This window comes from Cylas formicarius, unplaced genomic scaffold, assembly GCF_029955315.1.
Source record: "Cylas formicarius isolate icCylForm1 unplaced genomic scaffold, icCylForm1.1 PGA_scaffold_2__14_contigs__length_35257938, whole genome shotgun sequence".
NCBI classification, from domain to species: Eukaryota; Metazoa; Arthropoda; class Insecta; order Coleoptera; family Brentidae; genus Cylas; species Cylas formicarius.
In genome coordinates, this window is record NW_026844319.1 from 34,766,211 (window position 1) to 34,793,853 (window position 27,643).

Below are 27,643 nucleotides of genomic sequence, written 5' to 3' on the forward strand. Positions count from 1 at the left end.
TTGGTGAAGGAAACCACAGCGCTAAGCCCATCGTATCCTCCTTCCAGAGATAACGCTCATCTATTAATCAATAAATTATCGTAAAAAATGCCAATGAACAATTTGTTTGGTTATGCATTCTACTTATGAGGCCCGATTTATGATATGTAGTAAATACATTTTTACAAAAGTTGAAAACGAACATTCGAAAATAAAAATCAAACTACCATAAAAAAGTACCATTTGAAGAACGGATGTATTTTTAAGAGAAATATTTAATTATAAATTAAGAAATGTGCAGATTTTTTTTTCTAGTAGAAATTTTATACAATTACGATGTCAACATATACATTTTGACATATATTTGCGAGTTTCAGTTTCATTCAGTTTCATTGGTAGGAACCACTTTTATCCCTTCAACATTGAAAACCCCTTTAACCGACAGATTTTTAGGTATCTTTCCCAAATTTATTATATAAGGTTGTTCGGAAAGTCATTTCGTTTTTTCCCGTCAGTGGACTTAATTACGTTTTTTCGAAAACAACTTCACACTTAAGCCGCATTACCATTATATGTCTTGAGAGCTGATATTGCAAGGCTTGTGTGTGAAAAAGTTCTATTAATTCTACGCAGTAGTTTTTGGTTGGTGCCCTTTTAAATATGGAGAGCAATAAGCAGCATTTTCGTCATATTTTACTTTTTTACTTCAGAAAAGGTAAAAATGCTGTCCAAGCGAGAAAAAAATTGACGGATGTGTTAACAGTACGCCAGTGCCAGAACTGGTTTTCAAAATTTCGATCCGGCAATTTTGATGTCGAAGATGCGCCACGGTCTGGAAGGCCGGTCGAAGCTGACAAAGATGCGATAAAGGCATTAGTTGATGCAAATCGGCGAATAACCACACGAGAGATCGGTGAGAGATAAAATTTGTCGAATTCGACTGTTTATGGCCATTTGAAAGGCATGGGCTTAACCTCGAAGCTCGATGTGTGGGTGACCCATGTCCTTACGGAGCGAAATTTGTGTCGTCGCGTTGACGTGTGTGATTCGCTCCTCAAACGTCAAAAAAATGATCCATTTTTGAAGCGGATTATTACTGGGGATGAAAAATGGGTTGTATACAACAATGTTAAACGCAAGAGGTCAGAGAAGAAAAGATGAACCGGCTCAAAGCGTGTCAAAAGCCAACATTCACCAAAAAAAGGTGATGCTCTCAGTTTGGTGGGATGTCAAAGGAATCGTTTTTTTGGAGCTTTTGCCGGACAATACAACGATTAATTCAGAAGTCTATTGTCATCAACTGGACAAATTGAATGATTCACTTAAAGAGAAGAGGCCCGAATTAATCAACAGGAAGGGTGTTGTGTTCCACCAGGATAATGCGAGACCTCACACAAGTTTGGTCACTCGCCAAAAACTTTTACAGCTTGAATGGGACGTACTGCAACATCCACCATATTCTCCAGATCTGGCGCCTTCCGGCTACTATTTGTTCCGGTCCCTGCAAAATTTTTTGGATGGCAAAACCTTTACCTCAAATGAAGATGTCAAAAACCACCTGAACCAGTTTTTTGCCAGCGAGGACCAAAACTTTTATGAGAGGGGAATTACGTTACTGCCAGAAAGATGGCAAAAGGTGTTGGACCAGAATGGCCAATATATAATTTAATAAAATATTTATTCATTATACGAAAACTGTCTTTCATGTTCCCCAAAAAAAAACGAAATGACTTTCCGAACAACCCAATAGATAAGTTTGGTTAGAAGAGGTCCACAGTACACACAAATCATTTTTATTGTTTCTAAGCCGACGTTCCTGCCATTTATTATATCGGTATAGTTATTATGGTTTTAGAATAGGATGTTAACCCTCGAGGGGTCAAATTTAAGAATAAAAATTCATATAAACCTTCATCCCCATCCTCTGAGCCTTAAAAAAAAATCCAAAAAAAAAACAAAGAAAAACATTACAAAATAAACATTAGAGAATTGATAAAGCTTTTCCTGTGACGTTGTTACTTCACACTCGGGCCTACTATGACAGGGACACGCCGGATTTACCGCTGGCCACAGCACACTAGATCTTGATTCAAGAAGCGAAAAAAAAACCTGCACGTAGCCATTTCAACGAGCTGCACCGAAAAAGCTTTGGTTGCATGACTTGTCTGGCCTCCTTTTCCGAAAGAAAAAAACCAAAACGCCCAAATAAATATTTACCATCAATGCCGTCCCTCGGCAAACAGTCGGTCCACTCTTGCAGACTGATCGCGTGGTCTATGTCGACGTCGCACGATTTCGGAAACAGTTTCGCGCATTTCTTGGGCTTCATTACCTTCTTTACCAGTCTGCGTATATCTTTGTATTCGGTTTTGTCGAGGTAAAAATCGCCGTCCGTGTCCAAAGAGCGGAACTTCCAGGCGACCACCAACGCGTCCGACTCGTTTCTGCCGTTCTCCCGGAAGAACTCCGAATGGAAACTGTTGATCAGGTTAGCGTTCAGCAGGGCCTTCTCGTTCCGCTTGCAGATCTTGTGTTTGTTTTTCCTGCTGGGCGCGCGCCGACGGTTCTTGTTGCGCCGACCGCACCTGTAAAGCGACCTCTATAGCCCGGTCATATTAGGGGTTTCACCTCGGAATGAAAGATTAATAAGCTATAAATTGTTTTGTCATTCTAAAAGTTGTCTCAAAAGTCACAAACGCTATCGTGTGCGCGTTTTAAGTTATTCAAGGTCAAAGGTCACAAAAATCGTTTTTTCGCGAATATCCGGCTTCCTATTGCTTAAATGAGATTTGCACCCATTCTAAAAGTTGTAGGCAATAAAATTCTCTACAACTTTTGTTTCAACTTTTTTTTCATACGACCAACCGTTTTTGGGGTAGAGCGCGAAGAGTGTAGAGCATAGGAGAAGATATTGATTTGCTCGTTATTTTAATTGGACGTACTCAGTCACATCATCGGGAAATTTTCTTTAAAAATGTTGGCAAAGGCAATGTCAAAACACAAATATACTCTTCAAAAAGTTTTGACCAATATCCTCGTACTAAAAAACACATTTTACTTTTACACGCATTTAGTGGCTGTGACACGACTTCTGCGCTATTTACAGAAGGAAAAAAATTATTACCAGAGCACTGGAGAAAATTCCCGATTTAGATAAACTGGTGGAAGTATGTCAACAAGAAAACTGCCCGTAACAAACATTATTTGAAAATGGAGTGAGCATCTTGTTGGCATTATATAATGCTCCAAAATCTGAGGACGACATATTCAAAATATACCTCACTTTTCTTCCGACTTTGACCGCGGTATTGGGTATCGGCACCCCCTCCACCGTGACGCACCAGCAGTACCCGGTCTCCGAGTGACATTGGATCTGCTCGTACGAGCCGTCCCTGCGACACTGCGGCCTGAATCCGTTACTGGCGTGCGCGTTACCCGATTTCTGCCATTCCGCGCAAGACTTATGCGTTTTGCACGCTCCCCTCTTCACCAGGGTGACGTTCCCGTTTTGGCACCTCGCCCTTTCCAAATGGCACTTGTTGGGGTAGCTGAGACCGTCCGAGCCGCAGACCGCCTTCTCGCTGTCAGCGTTACGCAGACACGCCTTCGGCTTGCACTCCGACTGCGCATGCGTCTGGTTCTGGAAGCAAGAAGGGCCACGTCAATTTTAAGCAAAACAATCTTTTTTAAAGTTTAGTTCGGCCCGATTAAACCTTTACTCATGGAAAATAGACACAGTTGAACATACAATAACACTTATTAATTTTTTTTAAACAATTAAGCATTGACGTCGGTTTACTTTTTAAAGGCGGCAATCTCCGTTGCTTAAAATTTACAATGTTAATATGTTTTCTTTTTTAAAAATAAATAAAATTTATCTCAGAAACAACCTACGCTAAAAGGAATAGGGGAGGGTGGGGCAGGGAGGCCCACCAACATTTAACCAATTTTTTTTTCGTTATAATTATAAATTCTGGTTATTCGGGAATTTTCAGCCCTTTGCGTAATACCAGGGGTAAAATCGACTGCTTCAAAATTCTAAAAAAGCTATTCTATATTATTACACCAGAATTACTTTTCTTACAATTCTATGGATATAGCCTCAAGCCAGAGCTTTCGAAAATTTTTTAATCAATAGAAAAATAGTTACTAATCAGTAACGTTTTTTTTATTAAATACTTTTTAATAAATAATCATGATTATTATATATAACCTTATTGATAAGGGCACGACGGCCAGAAGCTTCGCCAAAAATAAATCAACTTGATGGTTAAAAGCCACAAAAAATAATAGAAAGCTTAAGTGGGCGGCCTTGCCCCACCCACCCCTAGAGGAACACATCCAAGTGTTGATCAACATCAGGAGGACATTTAGCTGTGATATACAATAATAAAAATAATATTCACAAATTTTCATTTTTCAATTTTATAATGGGCAACTACTTACATTTTACACTAAATTTCAGATAAATTTCGTACATCGTCATTGGTCGACACACTAAACATGTCAAACAAAGGGGTTTTATTTATTAATGATTTCATTATATTAACCTATCTTTTCGTGTCTGTAAAAAATGTACATTTTTGGCACAACATGCACCTAGAAATTTTACATTCAGGTATTGCCTAATAAAAATGTTTTTCCTATAAAAATTCCCATTTCAAAGATTTTTAAAAAGTTTTTGGGACAAATATACACGATCATTCCGACTGGCGACGGAATGCGAGAAGAAGCGTTACTGCCTAAATCATTCTGTTTGCGTGATTTATTACATAGTTGTTGATGACCGGAAAGACCTTGGGAACCCGACCGTTAGACGGACAACAATTGAAATACTTAACAATTTAATTTAATTAGGTGTATTCTTCCCGTTATAATCTATCCAAACAACAGAAAGGGTCGTACTATATCAGCGTTTCATTTGTTGCCGTTTAAATTAATCCGTATATTGTAGATATGCGGGCAAATTATTTACTATAATTAATTTTGGTTTCCTACCCTTGTACAAAGCACCCGCGCCGCTCTGCCAAATCAAACGCGTGACTAAAATGTCCTTTATCAAACTTGTCGCATTCTGTTTTTTACTGGCGGTTTCCGGAAATAACATCGAAATATTTTAGAAAACATAAAAGCAAGCATCTGCTGAAGATGGAACCCTGAAGAACGTTTTTTTTTTGGCTGGTAATTTTCTTTCTGTGCGTTGTTATTTTTTTTATCTTTTTTTTTACTCTTGTTTTTTTTACACTTCCTCGAGAACCCAGGGCTCGATCGAAAGGTCTGAACGCAGCGCCCGACCCCCGAGGACAGTGACGCATAGCAGATCTAAGTAGAACGCCCGCGAACCTCTCGTTTTTTACAGGCGGAACGCCCTGTATAAGGCAGCCTCGTTCCCGCTGGCAACAACGTCGCGATTGATCGGAAAAAAACTGAACAGATATTCCAAACACCGGCAGATAGGCGCCGCATCGTTTTAATTACTACGTCATTATTTAATTTTTAACGATCGAAGATCGACTCTTTAGAACTGGGTCGTATAGTAGACGGGAAAATATACACGGCAATCCGCCGAGAAAATAAACACCGAGCTGGGGAGTGTTTTGATCTTTCTATTCCGAGAAAGATCGGAACGAAGTTCTCGAAGCTTTTTTTAGCTGAACCGACGTAAAGAAATTAACCGAAATTCGGGGGATTTTTCGTTAAGTTTGGCAACGCCGCGTAGGTTGTATTTCCTATAATGTATATCGCCGAACGAATAGAAGGATAAAGATAGTTTTTCCTGCTTAGAACTTTCAAATTTTAAGTTTTTGTTCTACTCCCTACTGAATTGATCAGGCATGTCCAAAGTAACAGTAAATTTCAACCCTGTATTTCCGAATTTAACGTAAATTTGGAAGCGACGAAAAAAATTTGATAATACTAGTGACTTATACCGAATGAATTAGTTGGGACCCACTATACCGGGCGTCCTGTGATAAGTGGTACACCGTAAAACTGCAGATTCGATGAAAATACTCTGCAATAACGTTTTGTTTTAACATCTATTTGTTGTCTTGAAAATTTCGAGGGTTATATAAATACCAAAATGACTAATATTTTGTGCAATTTTGTGTATATTAACTTCATTAGTGAAACACATTTATACTTCGAGTTGATCTGAGGTATGGAAACCGGAATGTATAAAGACAAAATAAAAAAAATGTAAATAAAACAGCTGAAAAAGACCGTAATGATCAAGGACGCCAAAATTTGCATCAAAGCTATTCGGAGGTTCTCCAGGGAAATTGCCTCCAAGGACCCAGCAATGATTTTAGACATAAGGTCAATAAATAATTCAGTGAGTGGACCGCTATCGCTGGAAAATTTGATCAGACATTCTCGAAAAGATTTTATAGTTTTTTTTTTGGAGCTAGTCGCGATATTTTGTTTCCTATTTCTTCGCCTACGTTTTCAAGGATTGGCAATGTAACAACAAATTTTATTTTTTTGTGTGATTTTATGTGATTATTACAAAGCATATATATATATATATATATATATATATATATATATATATATATATATATATATATATATATATACTTATGCCTAGAAAATGGAGGTCATTTATTCGAACATTTGTTATAGAATTTGTTTTTCATTAACTTGTTGGATTTAGTTGTTATGTTAAATGAACAGTTAGAGTTAGTAAATAAATAAACACATTAACTCGAACTTGTCAACCATTTTCTTTTGCCTTTCATCGTCCGGATCTCATGGCCTACTACAATAAAATACTAGAAATGTATTAAAAATCCATTTTTCTGGATAAAAACATAAGTAACCATATTGTATCGTACATCGTTGAATTCGCAATGAAAAGCACAACCTAATACTGTGTGTACTTTTTTTCCGTCCCATAAGAAAAATCAAAGTTGATGGTGGTTCCATGGAATCGAAACGCTGTAATGAAAATTTGTTAACGTCAATTTGGAGAGATTAAAAAGTGCCAATGGAAAAGTGTTTTCCGTTTTTTCATATCTTTTCAAATAGCTTTAAAAAATAATAAAAACGAAATCGCAATATTTCGGTTTTTCTCGGATATTTCCGGAACGGCTTGGAATTTTCAAATTTGTAAAACCGGATCTTGTTCGGTATCAAAATGCGCAACTTTTGTCTAATTTAACCGACACTGTATCTCTTATAGTTTCCGAGATCCCCATGCTGTGCATCCTTATCTTGGACACACTGTATATATATTCTCACGTATTGATTCACGGATGGAAAAATGTGATGACACTATATTCCGGGATATCATCCGTTCGCTCGTTGAACTCCGACTGGAATCCTGCAAATCCTGCCTCCGACTGGAATCCTGCAGACGTTTCGCCAAAATCTCACTTGGCATCTTCAATGCTCGCGCTCCGAAAACCCCAGTGTTCGAAGTGTTATTTAATATTTTTATTATTTTTTGTGGTTTTTAACCATCAAGTCGATTTATTTTTAACTAACTTTAACTTAATTTACCTAAATTTTGGCGAAGCTTCTGCCGTCGTGCCCCACTCTCCTCTCTTTATATTTATATATAATAATTATAATTATTTAGTAAAAAGTATTTAATAAAAAAAAAACCTTACTTATTAGTAACTATTTTTCATTAAGCTAAATCCATAGAATTATCCAAAAAATAACACTTTCAAAAAAATGGGTTAATTTTTTAGGCGAGCCTCCTTGCCCCACCGTCCCTTACTTTCAATAGAAAGTAAATAAGGAAAATGGCAAAAAAATCAGTGGCGCATATATTTGACAATACTAACTGAAGGGACGGGACTCTGTGTTACCATGATCGCTGAAAAATTTAAACGAAATCGTACTTTTATATGAACTATTTTTTCTAATTTTTTTTGAACGGCAAATCTCCAGTCGAGCGCGTGTTTTTCGAATCACCCTGCGCGTAAGACAATTCCTGGTCAAATCCGGCTTAAACAAACCACAAAAGTCGATCGTAAACAGAGCGCTTTGTTAGGCGGAATGCGATGCCCAAACTCATTATGGCACGTTTCGAATGTTTCGACGTTTTGATTATGTTTTCGGATTACGCGCGTTAAACCCGCCGGAAACTAAAAATACCGAGTGCGTTGAAAAGATGTGGCAAACATTCGCCGAGAGCGGGTTCGATTCGCGGTAAAGTGTTCCGCACGGGAGATTTTTTTTTGGTCGATGTCAAAACAAAGGACTTAACATTCTGCGTCGCGCCTCACTTTTCGGTGGCGACTTTTGTTCAATAACAATGGCGACGTCCAGCGTATTTCGAAGTGTATCGTTATGCCTTTTGACGATTCCTTGGAGGATTACGCGTCGAAATCACTTGTCATTAGAAGCAAAACAAATTGTAAAAAATGCGCATGAATTTTACAGGAACATTTAAAAAACACCAGCCAATATCTTCTAAAAAGGATATTGTTATTTTTAAGACTTATTAAATTAAAAAAAGAGTGATTTTCACCATCTGGATAATGGCGAATAGTGTCTGCGAAGAATATTAGGGACTGTCATGAAGAAATAAGTGCAGAACATTTTAAAAACTGGTTTCAAAATTATATTTTAAAAAAATATTTCCGGTAACGCAGAGCGAAAGCTTACGAGCTATAATTCGTAAACCTTGTCGCAGCCGCCTGCTGCAAAAACACCAAATTCAATCGATCATTCATTTTGAATTGAAAAAAATTGAATTTGTTACAAAATGATATTCTCTACTCCCGTCAGTAAAATACCTAATTACCCACCGATCTAGCGTGCGGAAAGCGTCACTATACCACGTCAGTTTCGTTTCCCACGAATCAGACCCACTTCGGACATTTCCGGGATCTTACCGCACGGGTTTACGGGCAATCGGATGTTTTCGGATATATTTCCCACGCTTTGAATTTGACGCTTGTCAATTCGCCTCGTTTTGCGAAAATGTACCCAAAAACTAACGGCGGGTAAACTTTTTAACTCACTCGTTTATTAAAAACTCGCTCCGCTGCGCTCCGCTCGTATCCAACCGTCGTATCCGTGAGTCAAATGCCGTTTACCGCATTTGAATTTGAATTTGGAAAATTCCCAATTATACGTCGACCAAGCGTACGGAAAGTGTGATTTTACAACGTCAGTTTCGTTTTCCACAGATCCGGGTTTAGAAGCAATCGAATGTCTTCCACACTTGTTGCCTAATATTCTATTCAAAAAAAGGATGTAATGGGAGACAATGCATAATTTTCCCTTAAAAATACACATTACAATAAAAATAATGCTTTTTTTCTTCATCGAAGGCGGAAAACCCACTTGAACGGTGCAAAGATTTAAATGTACGCAAATCGGAAACTTTTATTTGATATTGGCGAAGAACAGGGTCCCTAGACTCAAGTTTTATGAGATATCTTTAGAAATTTGCAAAAATGTATAAACCATAAACAGTGTGAACGAGTGTGCATAATAAATCGCCCAAGAAAGGTTAAATTGATTGCTTTAAGAAGTAACGCGACCAAATGTCGTACGGCCTTCGCAACAAAATTCCTGAATGGTTAAAAAATACCAAAAGAATCGTGAAGAATGCGTTCACATTAGTGGTGTATCACCCAGCAAACGGCGTACTTTTAAACGATCATGGCGGTCTTTAACAAACAATTAGATCATCCATGTTTTATTTTGTTTTCAAAAATGTGTAATTCAAATTTATCCAATACAGAACTTTTCGCTATGCGTTTAAAAAATCGAACGACAACTTCAACAAGGAAGCAAGCAGGACGTTGTTGATTCTTCAAATTACGAATGGTTTTTTCTTTCTTTTAGAAACCGACATCCAGATAGATTTCCACGGAAAAATATTCATTCAGATATCGTCCCCAAGCCTCACTATCTGATTTTGTATTCGTGTTTTTTTTTTCAAATAGCATATTTATGTTTTAAAAACCTAATACTTACTTTACTTTAGTACAGACTTTGTTTCGGCACTAGCGGAATGCAGCGGATCGTGTGCTTAATAGGCTTGGGTACATTTTTGCGAAACAGCCCCGTGTCACGCGTTTCGTAAAAAGCACATCGAACGTCTTTCCTCCAGCGGGACACCCTCCAAAAGTTCAGATAATTTATTTATTTATTTATTATTTATTTATTTATTTAGCACTTGGCTTGGCACATAATCAAGTAAAATTTGCATAAACAAAACTGTAAACTTCGCAAATACCCCGTAAGTCTCTTCTTGAACACTCTCGGGCAAGGCGCGCCCTTAATATTATCCGGCAGTTCATTAAAATTACAAACACCATCGTAGAACAGTTTTCTGTAAATTTGTTGATTTTACCATAGAAACATTGAAGCGTTGATTGGAACGTATATTATATTGATTAAAGGTTGACCTTTTTTCCAACCATAATTTAAGATAGCCAGGTTGGTGATCGTGCGCAATTCCATAAACCAATATTAAACTTGCTCTTCTAATGAACTGCCCGACATTTAGATGGTCTAACATACTCTTTATAGGAGTATATCTATCGCAGTTCAGGATGATCCTCATAACCCTATTTTGTTGTAATTGTAACTTATTTAAATCTTCTTTTGTACAAGATATAAGCAATGAACAAACATGACAAATGAGGCAAAATTATACTATTATACACTAACATCCTAGTCCACTGCGATAAAAACCGTGATACACGGTTAAAAACCCTATTTTCTTACCAATTTTTTTTGCATAGATATTCAACATGATTACTAAAACATAATTGTGGATCCAAGATCACCCCTAAATATTTAATTTTGGAAACAAACTCAATTTTATTACCCTGTATATCCACAGAATACCCCGACTTATAAAATTTTTGACAGTTAACCTTAGAACCGATAACCGTGCACTTGGTTTTGGAGCTATTTAATTTCAGTTTATTTTGACACAGCCATTCGTAGAAATACTGCATCTCGGTGTTCAGTTTGGTAGCTATTTCTTTGCAATCGTTTCCGGAGACTGAAATAAGCGTGTCATCAGCAAATAAGTTAACAAAGGAGTTTTTGAAAAACTGATACTGTTCCTGAAACCAGACTGTCCACTGTAGAGCAGGCAGTTCCGCTCCAGGTAGTCTCTCAACTGCCCACACACTATCGTTTCCAGGATTTTATCCACTACTGGCAGCAAGTTAATTGGTCGAAAATCACCAGGTGCTTTCGGTATGGGCACTACGATGCTTGTTTTTAGTTTATCAGGGATTTCGCCGGCACTTAAAGACGCATTCACCAAATATAACAAAGGATAACCTATTACACAAAATAAATCCTTGACGAGCTTAATATTTAGAACAGAGTCACTTGTACTTCTATTTTTTAGGTTATTTACAGTTTTTTCAAGCTCCGATATCGTTATTTTTTTAAAGCAAGACAAGCTACAGCTGACCATGTCACACACAGAGTGTCATTGCTTCTTTTCTATACTCCCTGCTATTTCATTTAAGCTATCCGCATAAAAGTTATTCATGTTTTCTTCTTCTTTGTCACTGTAATGTCCAAAATCAATATTGGTAAAATCTGCTTTTTTATTTTTATTTCCAACAAGTCCTTTTAATGTCTGCCACATTTTCTTTCCATTTCCCTTGCAATCATCAATTTTTTAGAAAATTTTAACACCATGTATCTTGAAAAATATGCATTTTTGGACTTACGTTTATATTTTTTAGTCTCAAAGTTTGGCCGCGTACTTTTTTAACATCCTGTATATATATTATACATTGTATATATACTATGCATTGTAATAAATCAAATAACAATCTATCTATCTATCTATCTCCCCTTATTTAATATAAAAGTAATGTTAAAATTTAAATATTTAAGAATATATATATATTTAAAACTTTTCACTCAATGTGCATCGAAAATGAAAGCCCGCAAATTAAAAAAGAAGAAAACCGTTTTCTTTTTTCGCAAAACCAGGTCCAGGTTGCCAAACCAGTGACGTGGGTCGCAAAAAAAATCTTTTTTGTTTGTCCGCACGACACTGCCCTCCCGCGACGACCTTTAGCTGCTCTCTATCTAAATCACCCTGTTACCTTCCCAGGTGAGCGGGCGCGGTCTGTTACATTCCTGAGCACTCGTCGTCAACAGGTGTGCGACGTTAAGAGTTTCTCGGCTGCGGTATCGTCATCGACCATTGTGCCTTCGCACCTGTACCGTACCAAGGCCCCGGCTACCTGCGCGCCCCCTACATCTCGAAAGGCCACCGCAGTTCAATCCAAAGGCATTATATTCAAAGGAGACCCGACAAACACCCTATACCTAGTTTCTTAACGCCGGAGAGTAATAAAATGTAAATTTGCACTGACAGGGATCATAAACAGGGTGACAACTTTCATTCCTCATTGCTAAATTGCACCATTTTCACATAATAATTCTTAGTTTTTTTTTAACCGAACAAATTTGGATATTTCTTGTGACAAAATGTGACAATTTTTTGATACAGCAATAACAACTTACGTTTGTAATTGCACTTAAAACAACTGCGATAACAATGGTTGCCATAGTAACTAACATTCATGGCATACTTGTAAAAATAAGCGTTAATCACATTTTTTATTAATCAAGAAATGTTTACTTTAAACCGGTATAACTTAGAAACGGGTAAAGTAAATAAGTTTGAGTAAATAACAAAAAAGTTTTTAAATAATATGTACTTTTGTATGCGCGTATTTCCAAAGTCTCTGCAATCGAATAATTTTTCGACGCGTCGCGACGCCCAGCTCTTTGCAGGCGTCGAATTTTTTAAACTTTAGGAAATATCTACTTGACCCCACACTTTGACTACTTTTTACATAAATTAAATATTTCTTTTCGTTTTGGACTTATCGGCGTGCGGAGTTTTAAGTGAAAAACCCTGTATATGGTCTAGAGGACGTAGGAACTAATCTCAAATCTACTAATCTTATAACTAAAGAAATGAAGAAGGAAAGAATGAGAAAGGAAAGGATAAGACTTATTTATCGGTGTGGATAACCTGACGCCAATCGAAGTTGCTGAAGTATGGCCCGGAGACCATCATAATATAAATCGCAGTACGGTGATGGTTTGCTGAAGGTAGCACACATATTGCAAATAGGGTTTTGAAAATCGATATTGGACCTGGGTAAGCGCGGTAAGAAAGTTGATCGATGTCTCCCTTCCAACCGCGGCACATGAAAGCGTAATTGCTCCAGAAGAAACGGACAATCGACTACGTAATGAACTAACTTATAGAGAAATGAAACAGATTGCAAGTCTCTGCGCAACCTCGGGGGCAGTATAGCGCACCTTCTTAGCAGAAGATCGTGATCTACTCCCCTCTCTGGCTGGCGTAACTTAAAATAAGCATTAAATAAATTCAATAAATAAAAAAAAAACATAAAATGACACTCTGTCCGAAGAATACACCTAACAAATACAAAGCCAAAGAACTAACCAAAAGTAAAGTAAGTACCTATGGTAATTGCAGTATTTTTTCATCTTGGATTACATAGAACGTCAAAAAGGAATTAAGGCGGAGGTGTTAAGGGCTCCGATTGAAGGTGTAATCTTTTTAGCACAAACCAATATTTTTCCGTGCCTAACATTTCAGCAAAATCGCATAAGAAATTTTATGCTTATAAGAGATGATTACAAAATCAAAAATTTGAAACTAAAAATTATATGGATGTTCATGCAGGACAATAGCCATGTTAGGCCATTCAAAGCGATTAAAACGCCAAAGGCAAAAGGGCCTTAAGGCCATTAAATCGTCTTATTTAGAATACATTCTTCGAAATTGTAACCATTTTTTTATTGTTTCATTCTCGCGGTTCCCGTTCAGGGCACATTTGTCAAAGTCCGTTCGCGGAATGCAGAACTCATTAGATATGCATCTCCGCCATGCGCGAAAGTCGTATCTAGTTAACTGCGGGCCTCGCGCAAAAAAAAAAAAAGAAGAAACGAACGAGCGACGAAAAAACAAAAGGCGAACGGGAGGCCGCCTTTTCATTTTTCGTCGCGGATGTGACTGAACCGGTCAAGGAGGCTGCGGCGGCGGTTTATCGATCTTTTTTTGGGTTCGGGAAGCCATATAGCAGATAGGGATTTCGGGTCTTTTCGCGGGCCGACGAACATTTCTATAAATGCACAAATAAGACCATTGCAAATATAAATAAATTGAACTGAGGTGGCTTTTACTTGATGAAAATCCATTTATCAAAATAAATAAGAACTAAAGGTTCAGACAATTGTTTCGACAACACCGTGTCTTTATCAAATGTAATATTTACAAACTGCCTGCTACTATATATACCGAAAAATGACCATAAAACCTTAATTAATGTTGCGAGAATTTAAGTCTAATTGATCGTTAACCAATACATTTGAACGTCAATCTCTCATGTTAATCTCCATGGCTTCCAATAAATTTAATTTTCTACTTTTTGTGGCTGTGTGTAATATATCAAAATTGTCGTCAAAAATTTGTTTTTCTGTGTGTTCTTATATGTTCGTTAATGCGTTTCTTGAAGCATCTACCTGTTTGTCCAATATAAATTTTAGGACAAGATCCACATTTCAACCTGTAGACACCTGATTTTTTGGATTTTGGAAATTTCGATTTATTGTTTTTTAAATATTTTCCTATTGTGTTGTTAGTTCTGAAAGCTATTTTTAAACCACATTTTGACAAATGTTTTGAAACTTTTTCGCTAGGTTCTCCTATGTATGTAATTGTTTTAAATTGTTCGTGTTCTGTATTTGGTTTCGGATAAATAAAGTTTACTGTAATCTGGATTTGTTTTTTATTTATAATTTTATCTATAATGGACGGATTGTAGCCCTTGTTCAGTGCTATTTGTTTAATGATATTAAGTTCTTTGTTGTAATTTTCTGTTGAGAGTGGCGTATTAAGAAGTCGGTGCATAAAAGAGTTAAATGCAGCCATTTTGTGTGTATAAGGGTGATTTGAGCTGTTATGTATGACTGTGTCCGTGTGTGAAGGTTTATGATATATTGAAAAATCTAATTTGTTTCGCGCTTTCGTAATATTTAAGTCTAAAAAATTAATAGAGTTGTCCTGTTCAATCTCGATAGTGAATTTTATACGATTATGTATTGAGTTAATGTAATTTAAAAAAGAATCCGTTCCAACAAAGCAAGCAAAGACATCGTCCACATATCTATACCACCAAAAAAAACTTTTACTTAAAGGATGTTCGAGTATGATATTTTTCAAATTATCCATAAAAATCTCGGGTAAAAACCACTAATCAAACCTTCTTTAGAGATATAAATAAATAAATGATTTATGTTGCTAAGACAGGAAAACATTAGAAATGATCATCGTTCGAGAGTGAATTTTTAATTACAGAAGAAAATATTGTAATATTTAGAATATTCTGTGTATGTTTTGTGTATTAATGAAATCGCACGTGTTTCGTTTTTAACAGTCAGAAGTGGGATAGAACTTATTTAGTATATTGTTCATAATGAGACAAACAAAACGAAATAAAGACATTGCCGGGGAAAAAAGGAAAATCTAGAAGGCACAGATCTTCAGGTAGCTCATCGGAAAATGGCACCAATTAAAAGAACGAAGGAAGGAATAAGGACTATGAAAAATTTTACACCTATTTGATACCAGCTGGAGGGAAACCAAGTTTTCGATGTGCCGACAATTTCGATCTGCGTATCTGTTGAGTCGAACAGAAGAGAACAGCTATTATTCAAAAGTGTTCGACAAAAACAGGCGAATGAACCCCCGGCAATGAGTGGGTCTGGGTTTATTACGATACCGTTGTCTAGAACGGCAGTTGACAAGATAAGGACTGTCAATCGTCGATATGGTTGCTGTCATTAACAATAAAATTTGTTCAAGATCATGATTTAGCATATTATCTGTGTATTGTACGTTTTCGTTATAATATCGAACTCCGGAGATCTGGGAAAGGAGTGCAACCAAAGAATGGTTCATGGATATAGAAACAGTAATAGTCTAGATGCAACAAGTGACCTGTACGGCACTTTGCCGGTATTATATTCAACATACTTTTTAATGAAATCGGCCGGGCTTGATTTTTATTACCTTACAATACAGCAACTATACGCGTATGTATGTATGACGACAAGGAACAACAGGTTAATAGTATATCATACAAAACGGAATTTTAAATATTTAATAATTATTGAGAAGTACCCAGGTGGGGTAAAAATAATACTATTGCAATAAAGTTTGGCTTATATGTATTATCTTGACATACGTATATTAATTAAATGTTGTTACACATAAATACATAAAACTAACGAACAACACGATTTACTTGTAAAACTTTGTGTTTTACGGCATTCTACCATTTTAAATATACAAAAATCAACAAATAGTTATAAACTAGAAATCCCTATTTTTGGATATATTAAAAAAAATATATTAGGCATACATAACAAGTATTTATAGGTGGTAGGTAAAGATTAATATGTATTCATATGTACCCTCGTATGTACAAAATATAAAAAATACATATTACTACATATACTTAAATCCTTATCTTACAATTTTACCATAATTTCCAATTTTTTTTACCTCCTAACTAATAACACCGCTAATAAGCAGCACGAATACAAAACTTGTAAGTCTTTCTTTTTCCCAGTTCTCGCCACTCAAGCACATACCATTTTAAAGTATTTGTTAAAGCTTAAAAACACTGTTTTGTCCAAGTTTTTTTACAGAAATACAATTAACACAAACATAAGCGCACTACTCACTAGTTTAAATTATTTTAATTGTTCAAAGAACACAAAATACAACGCTTTACGCAACAAAAACAAAAACCGTTAGGGGACTTCGCTTACGTCACGAGCGACCACGTGCGATCGATAATTTTGGCGAACGTATGTCTTATGGGATTGGGCAATCCTACTAGGTTTACGATTCTTGTGCTAACTCGGTGTATAATTTGATATTTTACAACAGGGAGTAAAAAAAGGTATTTATACAAGAAAAAAATAGGCTGTGCACACCAAATATTCCTTGTATTTTAATTTAAACTGAAATTTATTTACTGAAAAATTGAAAAACTTAACAAATTTTGTTTGTAACGTGACAACAAAGTATATAAATATATTTTTCTACTCCCGTATGTAAAACACTTAATTACACGCCGATCTCGCGGTGCGGGAAGCGTCACTTTACCACGTCAGTTTCGTTTGAATTTTGACGTTTGACAATTGTCATGCGAAAATATATAATTTCGTGAAAATTTAAACTTACAGTTCTAATTTATTTTCAAGCCAAATAAAGCCATAAAAATGTGTTGCATAATATACTAGTCATTAATAAATATGAGTGATGTTTATTAACTAATTTTTAATAATAATTTGAATTGAAGGATTTCTGGTATTATATCAAGTATTCAAAAAGTACGGGGATACTGACAAATATCTCGAGAATTGTACAATTGATCAAAAACATACATACATAATGCCCACTTAAACTCAGTGGTATTGGGTAGAGGCGACTTTGAAATCCTAAATGGAAACCCCTACTTTAACAGATTCGTATCCTGTCAGGTTTTATCTCCGGATACTCCACGGTTTATATATTTTGGCGCCATAAAAACGATGGCAAACTCCTTGAACTTTATGAACTCTTTCCATTTTTCCTTTGTCTAAACTTGGGCCGAATCAAAATCTAAGCCAACCACACAATTCTAAAATGAAATATACAATCACGGTTCCATTTGCCAACGGTTGAGTAAACTGATACACATATCGGGGGAGCCGATAAGCAATAAATTAAACCTTTTTATTGGGTCTTAGATTTCTGTTTAGTCTATCGCCAGGGATGGCGGCGTACGTGCTGAAGTGTGTTTATGTAATTGCGTGATCTATATCTTGCGTCATCTATACTCTTTGTTTAACCGTTTTTAGGTTAGTTCTCTTTGTCTGCGTCTCGAATTTGGTAAATAAAAAACCATTAAATATTTTAATATTAGATTTGTAATCTGATCTGATCGGATATCTTGGGAGATATTACCGCACGGTTTGAATTTTGACATTTGTCACTTCTGACGGTCATGTCAGTGAATGTATTCGTGTTGTTTTGGGGATATATACCCAAATGTACCCCAAAACTAACGGTCGTGGAAAAAGTATAGTACGCTTGGTATGGTATGCGCATGCAACAAGTGTGGCAAACGGCATTTGAGCCACCAGTTTATTTGGCACGAATGGGGCGTATTTAATTTGATACGCAAAAGTTGCCTAAATTTTTATTTAACAAAACCGTTGAAATTTTTCGTCGGTTGGTGCGGGCGGGCCGCGGCCCGAACCAGCTCCGCGGCGTGTAAAGCCCTCAGACTGCCTGGCACCATGGGCAACGTTCTAGGAAAACCGTGGCAAACCAAGAGAAGGAAAACGGACTCGTCTAAACTAGCCCGCTGTGCGCACGCCATTGTTAAACCATTAACGGACAATAAACGGGGCCGTTGAAACTCGAGTGTGGGTAGGTAGAAAGTTTTCGGGCCGGAGATCGAATAACGTATCAATAAACGTCGGCTTTTTGACTTTGCCGTCGTCGTCCGACAAAAGAAACGAGAATTGCGCGTCCACGGAGGATTGCGAAACGGACGCGCGAGAAACTACGGATATTCGTGAACGCGGCAGAAACACGTGACGCGACAATTCGCTGACGTTTAGTTGGCAGCTCCGACGCGCAGCCAACTGAAAAAAGAGTCGTAACGGCACGGCCTCCTACAAAAAAATCCCTTGACGAGCGCGTTTACAACCCAACATATGTTGAATTGGCACAGAGGACGAAATCAAGTGAACAAGGTCCCGTTAATGTGGATTTTGTGAAGCAAATTGTAAGGATAATCAAATCAAAACACGTAATGAAGCAGAATCGAATTTAATCCTCTCGGTTCGACAACTACGTCTTAACTCACTTATCCTAAACCCAAAAAACATCGCATAATAAGACCCTAATTATATCTCCTCACCGCAACTGGCCCTCCCTGTTTTTTTGCCTGAGACGCCGATACATTTTACCATCGGCCAAAGAACAAAGCGACACCTCTTTGTTACGGGGTCTTGTCGGATATGACGTAATAATATAAATATTCCAGCAAAATTTTATTTAGAATAAGACGGGTTAATATTCGGAATTGTTTTCTTTCTCATATACGCCAATACACTTTTTTTACCTCTTCTGTAAAATACCTAATTATACACCGATCTAGTGTGCGGAAAGTGCCATTTTAATACGTCAGTTTCGTGTCCCACGGAGCGGTCGAATGTCTTCGACGCACGCTTTGAAATTTGACGTTTGTCCATTACGATTCTTGTTGCGGACCCACGAAACGGCTTTTCCACAGACCGAAGACGCTCCGGCGACACCGAAATCGAGGCAGGCTCAATCGCAGGCGGCGGCGACGGCCGGACGCGTCGATATCAAATCTTAAAAGGTTTTTTTTTAACGGGCTGGTGTTAATAGGGCGATTAATTGACGCCCGACAATAGTTACGCAACGATAAGAAACGTACGGTATATACGCGGGCGCCCATTTTGACGAGTTATATCGGAATTTCAGCCGTTCCCGGCATTCTAACGGGACGTCGACGTCATCGACGCCCGTTAGGCGCAGTCCATCTGATGTTCCATGAGCCCGATGGGCTTCTGCATCTACATACCCAAGCCCTGCTAATAGGCCTTTCAATTTTAAGCAGTTTTGCCGAGATTCTTTTTCATTGAGTGGTACTCTGGTCTTTTCTGTAATATTTTTTCCATCTCCAGTCATTGTATTTTAATATTTTGGTTACATTTTTTTCACCGCATTGCCAGCTTTCGTTTTTTTGCTTTGTGTATAATCTGCCAATCCTCATGTACTGAGCCAGTTGTTGTTTTTTATTTTTTGTTTTTCTTTCGCATTTTTTTTTTAATTAAAGAAAAACCTACATTCCCTTTGTCAACCTCACGGAAGTCTATGCCACTTTCATCAATATTACGGCAACCAAAGCTATTAAAGTCAGGAGCAAATCCACAAATCAAAATTGGTAAGCCGCTATCTCAGCCGATTCAATGGCGCCAGAAGATCTGATAGCGGAAAGTAACACATCCATAGAATATGTGAAAAAGAAGTAGCAAACCGAGAACTGACAAAACACAATAAGAACTAAAAGTACAGATTTTCACGAAATTATATATATTCACATGACAATTGTTTCGACAACACCGTGTCTTTATCAAAAGAAATATTTACAAACTACCTCCTACTATATATACCGAAAATTGATAATAAAACCTTAATTAATGTTCCTAAATATGAGAACGAGGAAAGAATGCAAACACGGGATCTCCAGAACGTAATGTCAGTAATAACCCCGGTAACATTATTTGAGTTTGACCATCAACAAACCGTTCCTTCACACCTCGTAGTGTAGGTACATTTCTTCTGTTCAAATATAGTAAACTTTCCTACAAAGCCCTCGCTGGAATCTAAATCTTTACACTTCCTTTTGGTTTTAATTGGATTTGGCCATGTTTTTTCCCAGAAGGATATCTCAGCGAGATCGCGTAATTCATTTGTGCAGACCAACTTTTTAAAAAGATTATTGTTACTCCCTGAATCACTTTCAAGTGCTTTTTTGCTTCGCCTTGAAACAGGTTCCACACACTTCAGAAACTGTTAAGAACGGACGAGAATCGTCTCCCGAGACTGTGTTTTGATCACACCAAATCCAACCGGGCATGTCGGATTAGAGAGCTATTTCGTGAGTTGGGTTATGGTGAGTGCTGGAGCAATCCATCATATACAGGGTTTTTCACTTAAAACTCCGCACGCCAATAAGTCCAAAACGAAAAGAAATATTTAATTTATGTAAAAAGTAGTCAAAGTGTGGGGTCAAGTAGATATTTCCTAAAGTTTAAAAATTTCGACGCCTGCAAAGATCTGGGCATCGCGACGCGTCGAAAAATTATTCGATTGCAGAGACTTTGGAAATACGCGCATACAAAAGTACATATTATTTAAAAACTTTTTTGTTATTTACTCAAACTTATTTACTTCACCCGTTTCTAAGTTATACCGATTTAAAGTAAACATTTCTTGATTAATAAAAAATGTGATTAACGCTTATTTTTACAAGTATGCCGTGAATGTTAGTTACTATGGCAATCATTGTTATCGCAGTTGTTTTAAGTGCAATTACAAACGTAAGTTGTTATTGCTATATCAAAAAATTGTCACATTTTGTCACAAGAAATATCCAAATTTGTTCAGTTAAAAAAAACTAAGAATTATTATGTGAAAATGGTGCAATTTAGCAATGAGGAAAAAGTAGACATGTTACTGGTGTTTGGAGAATGCAGATGCAATTGTGGAGAAGCAAAAAGAGTTTACGCACGGCGTTATCCGCATAGAAGAGTCCCCGATGCAACAACCTTTTCAAGTTTATGTAAAAACTTAAGAGAATATGGCAGCTTCATAAAACCTAAAAGAGATAGGAACAGGACGGCTACAAATGATGAAAATACTGCTGCTGTAATTCAGCAGGTTGATAATAACCCCAAGATATCCCTATCAGAGATAAAAGAAAATACCGGTGTTACCATAAGTTCTTCGTGGAGAATTCTACATAGAAACTCTTTTCACCCGTACAAAAGTAAACTAGTTCATAAACTAGAACCAGGCGATTATGCTAGAAGAATGTATTTCTTAGCGACATTGTCCGATTTGTATAGCCAAGATGCAAATTTTCTCTCGAAAATTTTATGGAGCGACGAAAGTCGATTTCAAAATAATGGAATCGTTAATAGACACAACTGTCGTTTTTGGTCCGAAAACCATCCTCGTTGGATTACAGAAATAGGTAACCAACGAATTTTTAGTATCAATGTTTGGTGCGGCATATTAAATGGATTCCTTATTGGACCTTACTTTTACGAAGGAACTTTAAATGCAGATCGCTATTTAAGATTTCTTCAAACTACACTTCCGGAACTATTAGAAGAAGTGCCTTCTGACACTAGAATGAATATGTGGCTACAGCAGGATGGAGCGCCTGCACATAATGCCCAAATAGTAACGAGGTATTTGAACCGAGAATATCCCAATAGATGGTTTGGTACTAATGGACCGGTAAGGTGGCCGGCGAGGTCCCCGGACATTACACCACCAGATTATTTTCTTTGGGGCTACCTAAAAAACGTTATCTATGAAGAACCTATCGAAGATATGGCTGATCTCATTAACAAAACTAGTGCAGAGTGTGCCGCTATCACAAGAAGGACTCTCCTACAAGTGACCCAAGCTCATCTGTTAAAAGTTTTTGATAGTTGTGTTCGACCAGATGGACACAATTTTGAACAAAATTTTTGAAATGTCTTATTATGTAGTTAATTGCAATAATAATTTTGGTTATTAACTTGTAGGTATTTTACTGTTTTTTCATTTATTTATCATGTTATCAGAACTAAATCGATAAAAAATAATAAATAAAATCATACTAAAATAGTTGAAATCTATTGTTTGTAATTGCACTTAAAACAACTGCGATAACAATGGTTGTCATAGTAACTAACATTCATGGCATACTTGTAAAAATAAGCGTTAATCAATCACATTTTTTATTAATCAAGAAATGTTTACTTTAAATCGGTATAACTTAGAAACGGGTAAAGTAAATAAGTTTGAGTAAATAACAAAAAAGTTTTTAAATAATATGTACTTTTGTATGCGCGTATTTCCAAAGTCTCTGCAATCGAATAATTTTTCGACGCGTCGCGACGCCCAGCTCTTTGCAAGCGTCGAATTTTTTAAACTTCAGGAAATATCTACTTGACCCCCCACTTTGACTACTTTTTACATAAATTAAATATTTCTTTTCGTTTTGGACTTATACAAAAACTCTGCATGAAAGCTTAAAGAGGTGAAATATAGAATCGATTGTGAATAGAATCCTTGTCAACAGATCGATGGGACAGCTTGAAGCACCAGGAAAACTGGGAAATTGGGACTAATAATAATAATAATTAATTTACAGCAGCACCGTTGGAAAAGAATTTTCCGTTTCTTTAGGCCCGAATGATTATTTGCGAACTGCACTGTAGAACATAACAACCAACACACCAGACGTATGCAAATTGTGGATGACAAGAGCAAAGGTCTGTTAAGTCCCCAATATTAAGTAAGTAATTACACAACAGTGTTCACAATCTACTTAACGTCGCGAGATAAATGCCTTTTCTTTAATGAAACGCTATATGTCTGTCAGTAGGAATGTCTTAATCCTTCTGATGAAACTTAATTGAACGAGGCTTCTAATATCAAATATTCGAAATAACAACAACGCACTAATAGTGTTCACGTTCTGTGAGGAATTAATACCACTAGAACTCCTTTTTATTGTTGTCAAGCTAAAACCATTTATCTGCGAAAGCACTACAGGTCGATTTGCATAAATATTCGAATTATATGTACTAACCGAATACACTTGGGAGCAATAAAATGGCTTTCCAAGTGTCCGTAGCCGTAGTCCGTAGAAAAACTAAGCGGCTGAGGCTTTAATGGATTCGTTTAAATTTAAACGATTCTTCCTTCGAGTGAGAACGCGTCTAATATTTACGGGGCGGCCCACGACAGAAGTCGCGTTTACAAATGAATTACTGAAGCCTCCCAGAGTTTGAGCAAAACGTTCTCCTTGCACATTTCGACGTGAAAATGAACCGCCGCCCACATATCGACTCCGACTCGTAATCAAACGAAGGAGTCTTGTAACGTTAACAGTGTTCGAAAAGTGTATAGTACGGATCTGCTTTACGATCGGCACTTCTTAATTACTTTTCCAAACCCGAGGCTGTATATGATAATATCCAATGGTCAATTAAGTCGAAGTGTTAGCCGATGCGGGAACGACCATCCCAGAAGAGATATAAAACATATTTTCCTTCCCCGGCGGGGATGACGATGTAACGATATTTTCACGCAGTAGAACACAACAGGTCTTTCCGTTTTAAAGCACCGTTTCTACTCCCTTACTCTAAAATACCTGATTATGCACCGATCATCGGAAAGTGTCACTTTGAGACGTTTTTGCCACCATTTACAATATTTTCACATGATCACTTTGGGTAAGTATATAATTTTTAAACGCAATCGAGGATGTCCACAAATCGATTTGGCTACTTTTTTTATTAGATAGTGGTACCAACTGAATCCGGAGCGGGAAATTTAAATTTAGATTAAGTCTTAAGATTAAGAATGGGCTACAACAATTAATGTATTAGTTCAGGGAAATGGAATTGTTCCTGAGAGTCGTTTCGATTTACGTTCACAAGAAAGCGTAATTTAATAAAATAATACAGGGTCTTTGGTAGAGGATTAGCCAAAAGTCAAAGTTGCTTTTAATTCTATGCTTAACTTTAGTCAAATACTGGCAAACGTTAGGTCTATACAGCAATTTTCGGATTTATTCGCAAATGAGAGATTCCAATTGTTGTTCTCCAATAGCCATCCTAATCAGAATGGAAAACACTACTAATTGGCGAATTTCACTCTACTAATAACAAATTTAGCAATAGTGTGGCACTTAACTTAGTAGATAATTTTCGAAAAGTTAATTACGAGACAAATCTCTGGTCCGTTTTGTCAACATCGCGATTTATCTCCTTTAAACGTCCAAAGTCGCTATATAATATGTTTGCGGCGTGTGTTGAAAGATAGTTAGCGTTTTCACAGAACCTACGTCCGCCTGCGGCCCCCTGCCAGTCAATCGACCGCTTTTGCAAGTAATTTTTTTTATAAGTTCGCGCTTGTATACACAAATTTTTAATCCTACGGCGTCCAAGGTTATCCTATAGAGACGATCCTATCGCCGGCGCCCGGTTACCTAATAATACGCGACGGGCGGACTCCTTATCATCTCGCGCAAGAACCGGACTACAACAAACGACGCGTCTCCCCCCCCCCCCCCGTTCGACGAAAAAAAAACAAAACAGGAAAAAGAAGCCGTCAACAATCGCGCGCGTTCTTACCTGTTCGCAGCGTATCCCGACGCAGAAACTTAGCGCCAACGCCAAAGCTAAAACCTCAAACGGGGACATCGCGACGCCTATAGCATCATCGACGACGACGACGTCAAAAAAAAAATGGCACTCTGAAATGCACTCGCTGGCGAACGACTGGCAACGAAAACAAAAAACACTTCGTGCGATTGCACCACTTTGAGAGTGCCGAGGCTGACTGCGACCAGTCTGCACGGATACAGCGCTGGTCTCGTACCGCTTTGGGACAGTGCGGCACAACTGATGGTATGTGTGTGTGTTTATCTCCTCGCTTTCCGCGATCTGCACCAAACGGATTGTCTGTCAGCCGTGCGAGACGGTGGACTGACTGGGAAACTTAATCCTTAAACTGTGGTCACTTGTAATTTATAATAATGAACCTCAAGACTTCATTATATAGCGAATACCTACATAAAGGCCGTCGCACAGTTATATTATGTATAATTCCCAATATTCTGAGTTATTACACAAAATCACTTACAGTTTCGGCAATTACGAATAATTCGTAAAATACTTAGTAATTATGCATACTAACGGTTATGGGATATTAGCGCTAACATATCGATTTTGAACACATTCGATTAATTTTAGAGAAACTATTATTATTATTACTATTATTACTGCTTAGTTAGGAAAAAATACAAAACTAATTAAAATTAATTACTAATTAAACTTCGACGGAACTCCGAGGAACCCATTTTTGATATTCTTAAAACCTGTGCTTTAATTGTTTACTTTTGCAAAGAACTAAACAAGTTTCAACCTAATGAAAACAGCGGGAATTGGTGGAAATCACAATACGTCGCACTACACATTCGTCTTTAATCAAATTTATGTCGGAAAACAAAATAAAATGCTACATGATGAAGAATCGATAACACAAAAGAAACAATTAAACCTCCATGACGCATGGAAAACCGAGCATGACCTTCGATTTATCTTTGACCGCAAGTTTTCAGGAAAATACGCGATATTAATGGTGACATAGCATCGTTTGGGACCCAAACAAGCCGAAGTTTTGGTTAGTTTTGGTCAGTTAAGCCAGTAAGTCTAATTAACGGAATTATTGATTATTTATCAGTGGTATACTAAGTACTAAATTGTACCATTATCATATTTTAATTGTTATTAAAATTCTCTTAACTTATTTCGTTTTCAATGTTTACATTTTACAAAACAATAATTAAACTGTTGATCACCCACTCCGCTAAATATCTTCAATAATTAAAAGTTACACAAAAACCTATACAACTGTATATATCGGTTCGTTTGAAGACCACACTTCGACAGCTGACGTCACACTAAAGTAGTGTATGCGATTGTTGCGGGTTTTCAACCTTTTTGAGCTATACTCAAAAATTCTCTATACAACCAGTTAAAGTGACTCAGATTTTAAACCATTTATAGTTGTTGGTATTTGTTGTAAAAAAATAGAGATATTAGGCATTTTTTCTATGTATAAGTAGGCCATGAATATAGTGTCAATGTCGATAATATTAAACATATCACCTTTGTTCCTTGGTGGATTTCGCGTTCTCTCTGTCTGTGGGTTATATTTAAACTGGTTGTCAGTGCGATTATGTAGTAAAAGTAAAAAAAAAATGTTTCCCCTATTGTAAAAAGGAAAAAAATTCCCGAAGAGCGTTGTTTCGAATAATGTTATAAAATTTAGCCGAATTAGATCGAGGAAAATGCACCAAAATCGGGCCCAGAATCACTCATTAAATCGCATGATGTCGTTTCAATAACACCCGGTATAGACGCAGGTGCGTCGACCTGCGACCTAAGGAAGAAGGCGCGTACACCTATCGTAAATGCGGATTATGATTAATAACGTATTAGTAAAAACAACACCGCGCACTTAGTTATAATAGCCATAAAGGTTGCATTGGGGGAACTTTACCATATGTTATTGTAACGGGTTTCGCGAGTGCAGAACCGGCTTTTGTCGATACCTGGGGCAGCCCGGCGTATTATTTATTTCGCGATGAATTATGTCATGTTCAAGAGTTGAGCACGGAATTCGCCTTATTTTAATGAACTCGAGAAGCTCTTTGATTATCATTAGGGACTTTCTGCACCGTTTAGATTGGCCATGTAGTACTTCATTCAGTACTCAAAGGTTAAGTTTCCAAGAAAGTAAATATTTTGGATTATGAATGTTCAAATTAAATTATTTGTTTTGCTAGCTGATCACATCACAGTCAATGTATTCATGCTGTTTTTCAAAAATATAAAATTCAAAACTCAATATATCAAATATAATTTAGAAACACGTAAAATAAGATTTCTTATGAGGTTATCTGTGTCTTGTGTGTGTCTATGTCTTAAAACTATAGCATTTCTTTTCTTAATTAAGAAAAAGAGCAACGGAAAAAGTGATAGGAAAGAGTGAAATTTCAAAAGAAATAAAAAAAACTCTGTTAAAAATATCGTCCGTTATTTTTCGCGGCCGAAATAAAGTTTTCCAAATAAAGAATACATTTTAAACAATATTTTCAAAACTTTTTTTTTTCACACTGTTTCCATCATTTCCCCATGTTGAAAGTTCGTTCATATGTCGCTAAAATAACGAGAATATTGAAAAAAAAAAGAAAATGTGAGCGGCCGTATTCAAAAATAACCT

The 27,643-nt window shown here is 36.9% G+C and overlaps 1 protein-coding gene across 3 annotated transcripts in view; it reads right to left on the reverse strand.

Moving 5' to 3' along the window:
- The window catches only part of LOC132698715 (SPARC-related modular calcium-binding protein 2), a 34,436-nt gene extending 9,116 nt beyond the window's left edge, over positions 1-25,320 (reverse strand). The window contains exons 1-3 of one of the 3 annotated variants that reach the window (XM_060664921.1): positions 24,988-25,320; positions 3,258-3,619; positions 2,197-2,564 (exon numbers count right to left, since the gene is read on the reverse strand). In XM_060664921.1, the coding sequence (XP_060520904.1) occupies positions 2,197-2,564; positions 3,258-3,619; positions 24,988-25,056 (799 nt within the window). In that variant the 5' untranslated portion in view covers positions 25,057-25,320. The remainder of the gene's footprint in view (positions 1-2,196; positions 2,565-3,257; positions 3,620-24,987) is intronic. The other 2 variants (XM_060664923.1, XM_060664922.1) reach the window with 2 other exon arrangements.
- Positions 25,321-27,643: the final 2,323 nt, after the last annotated feature.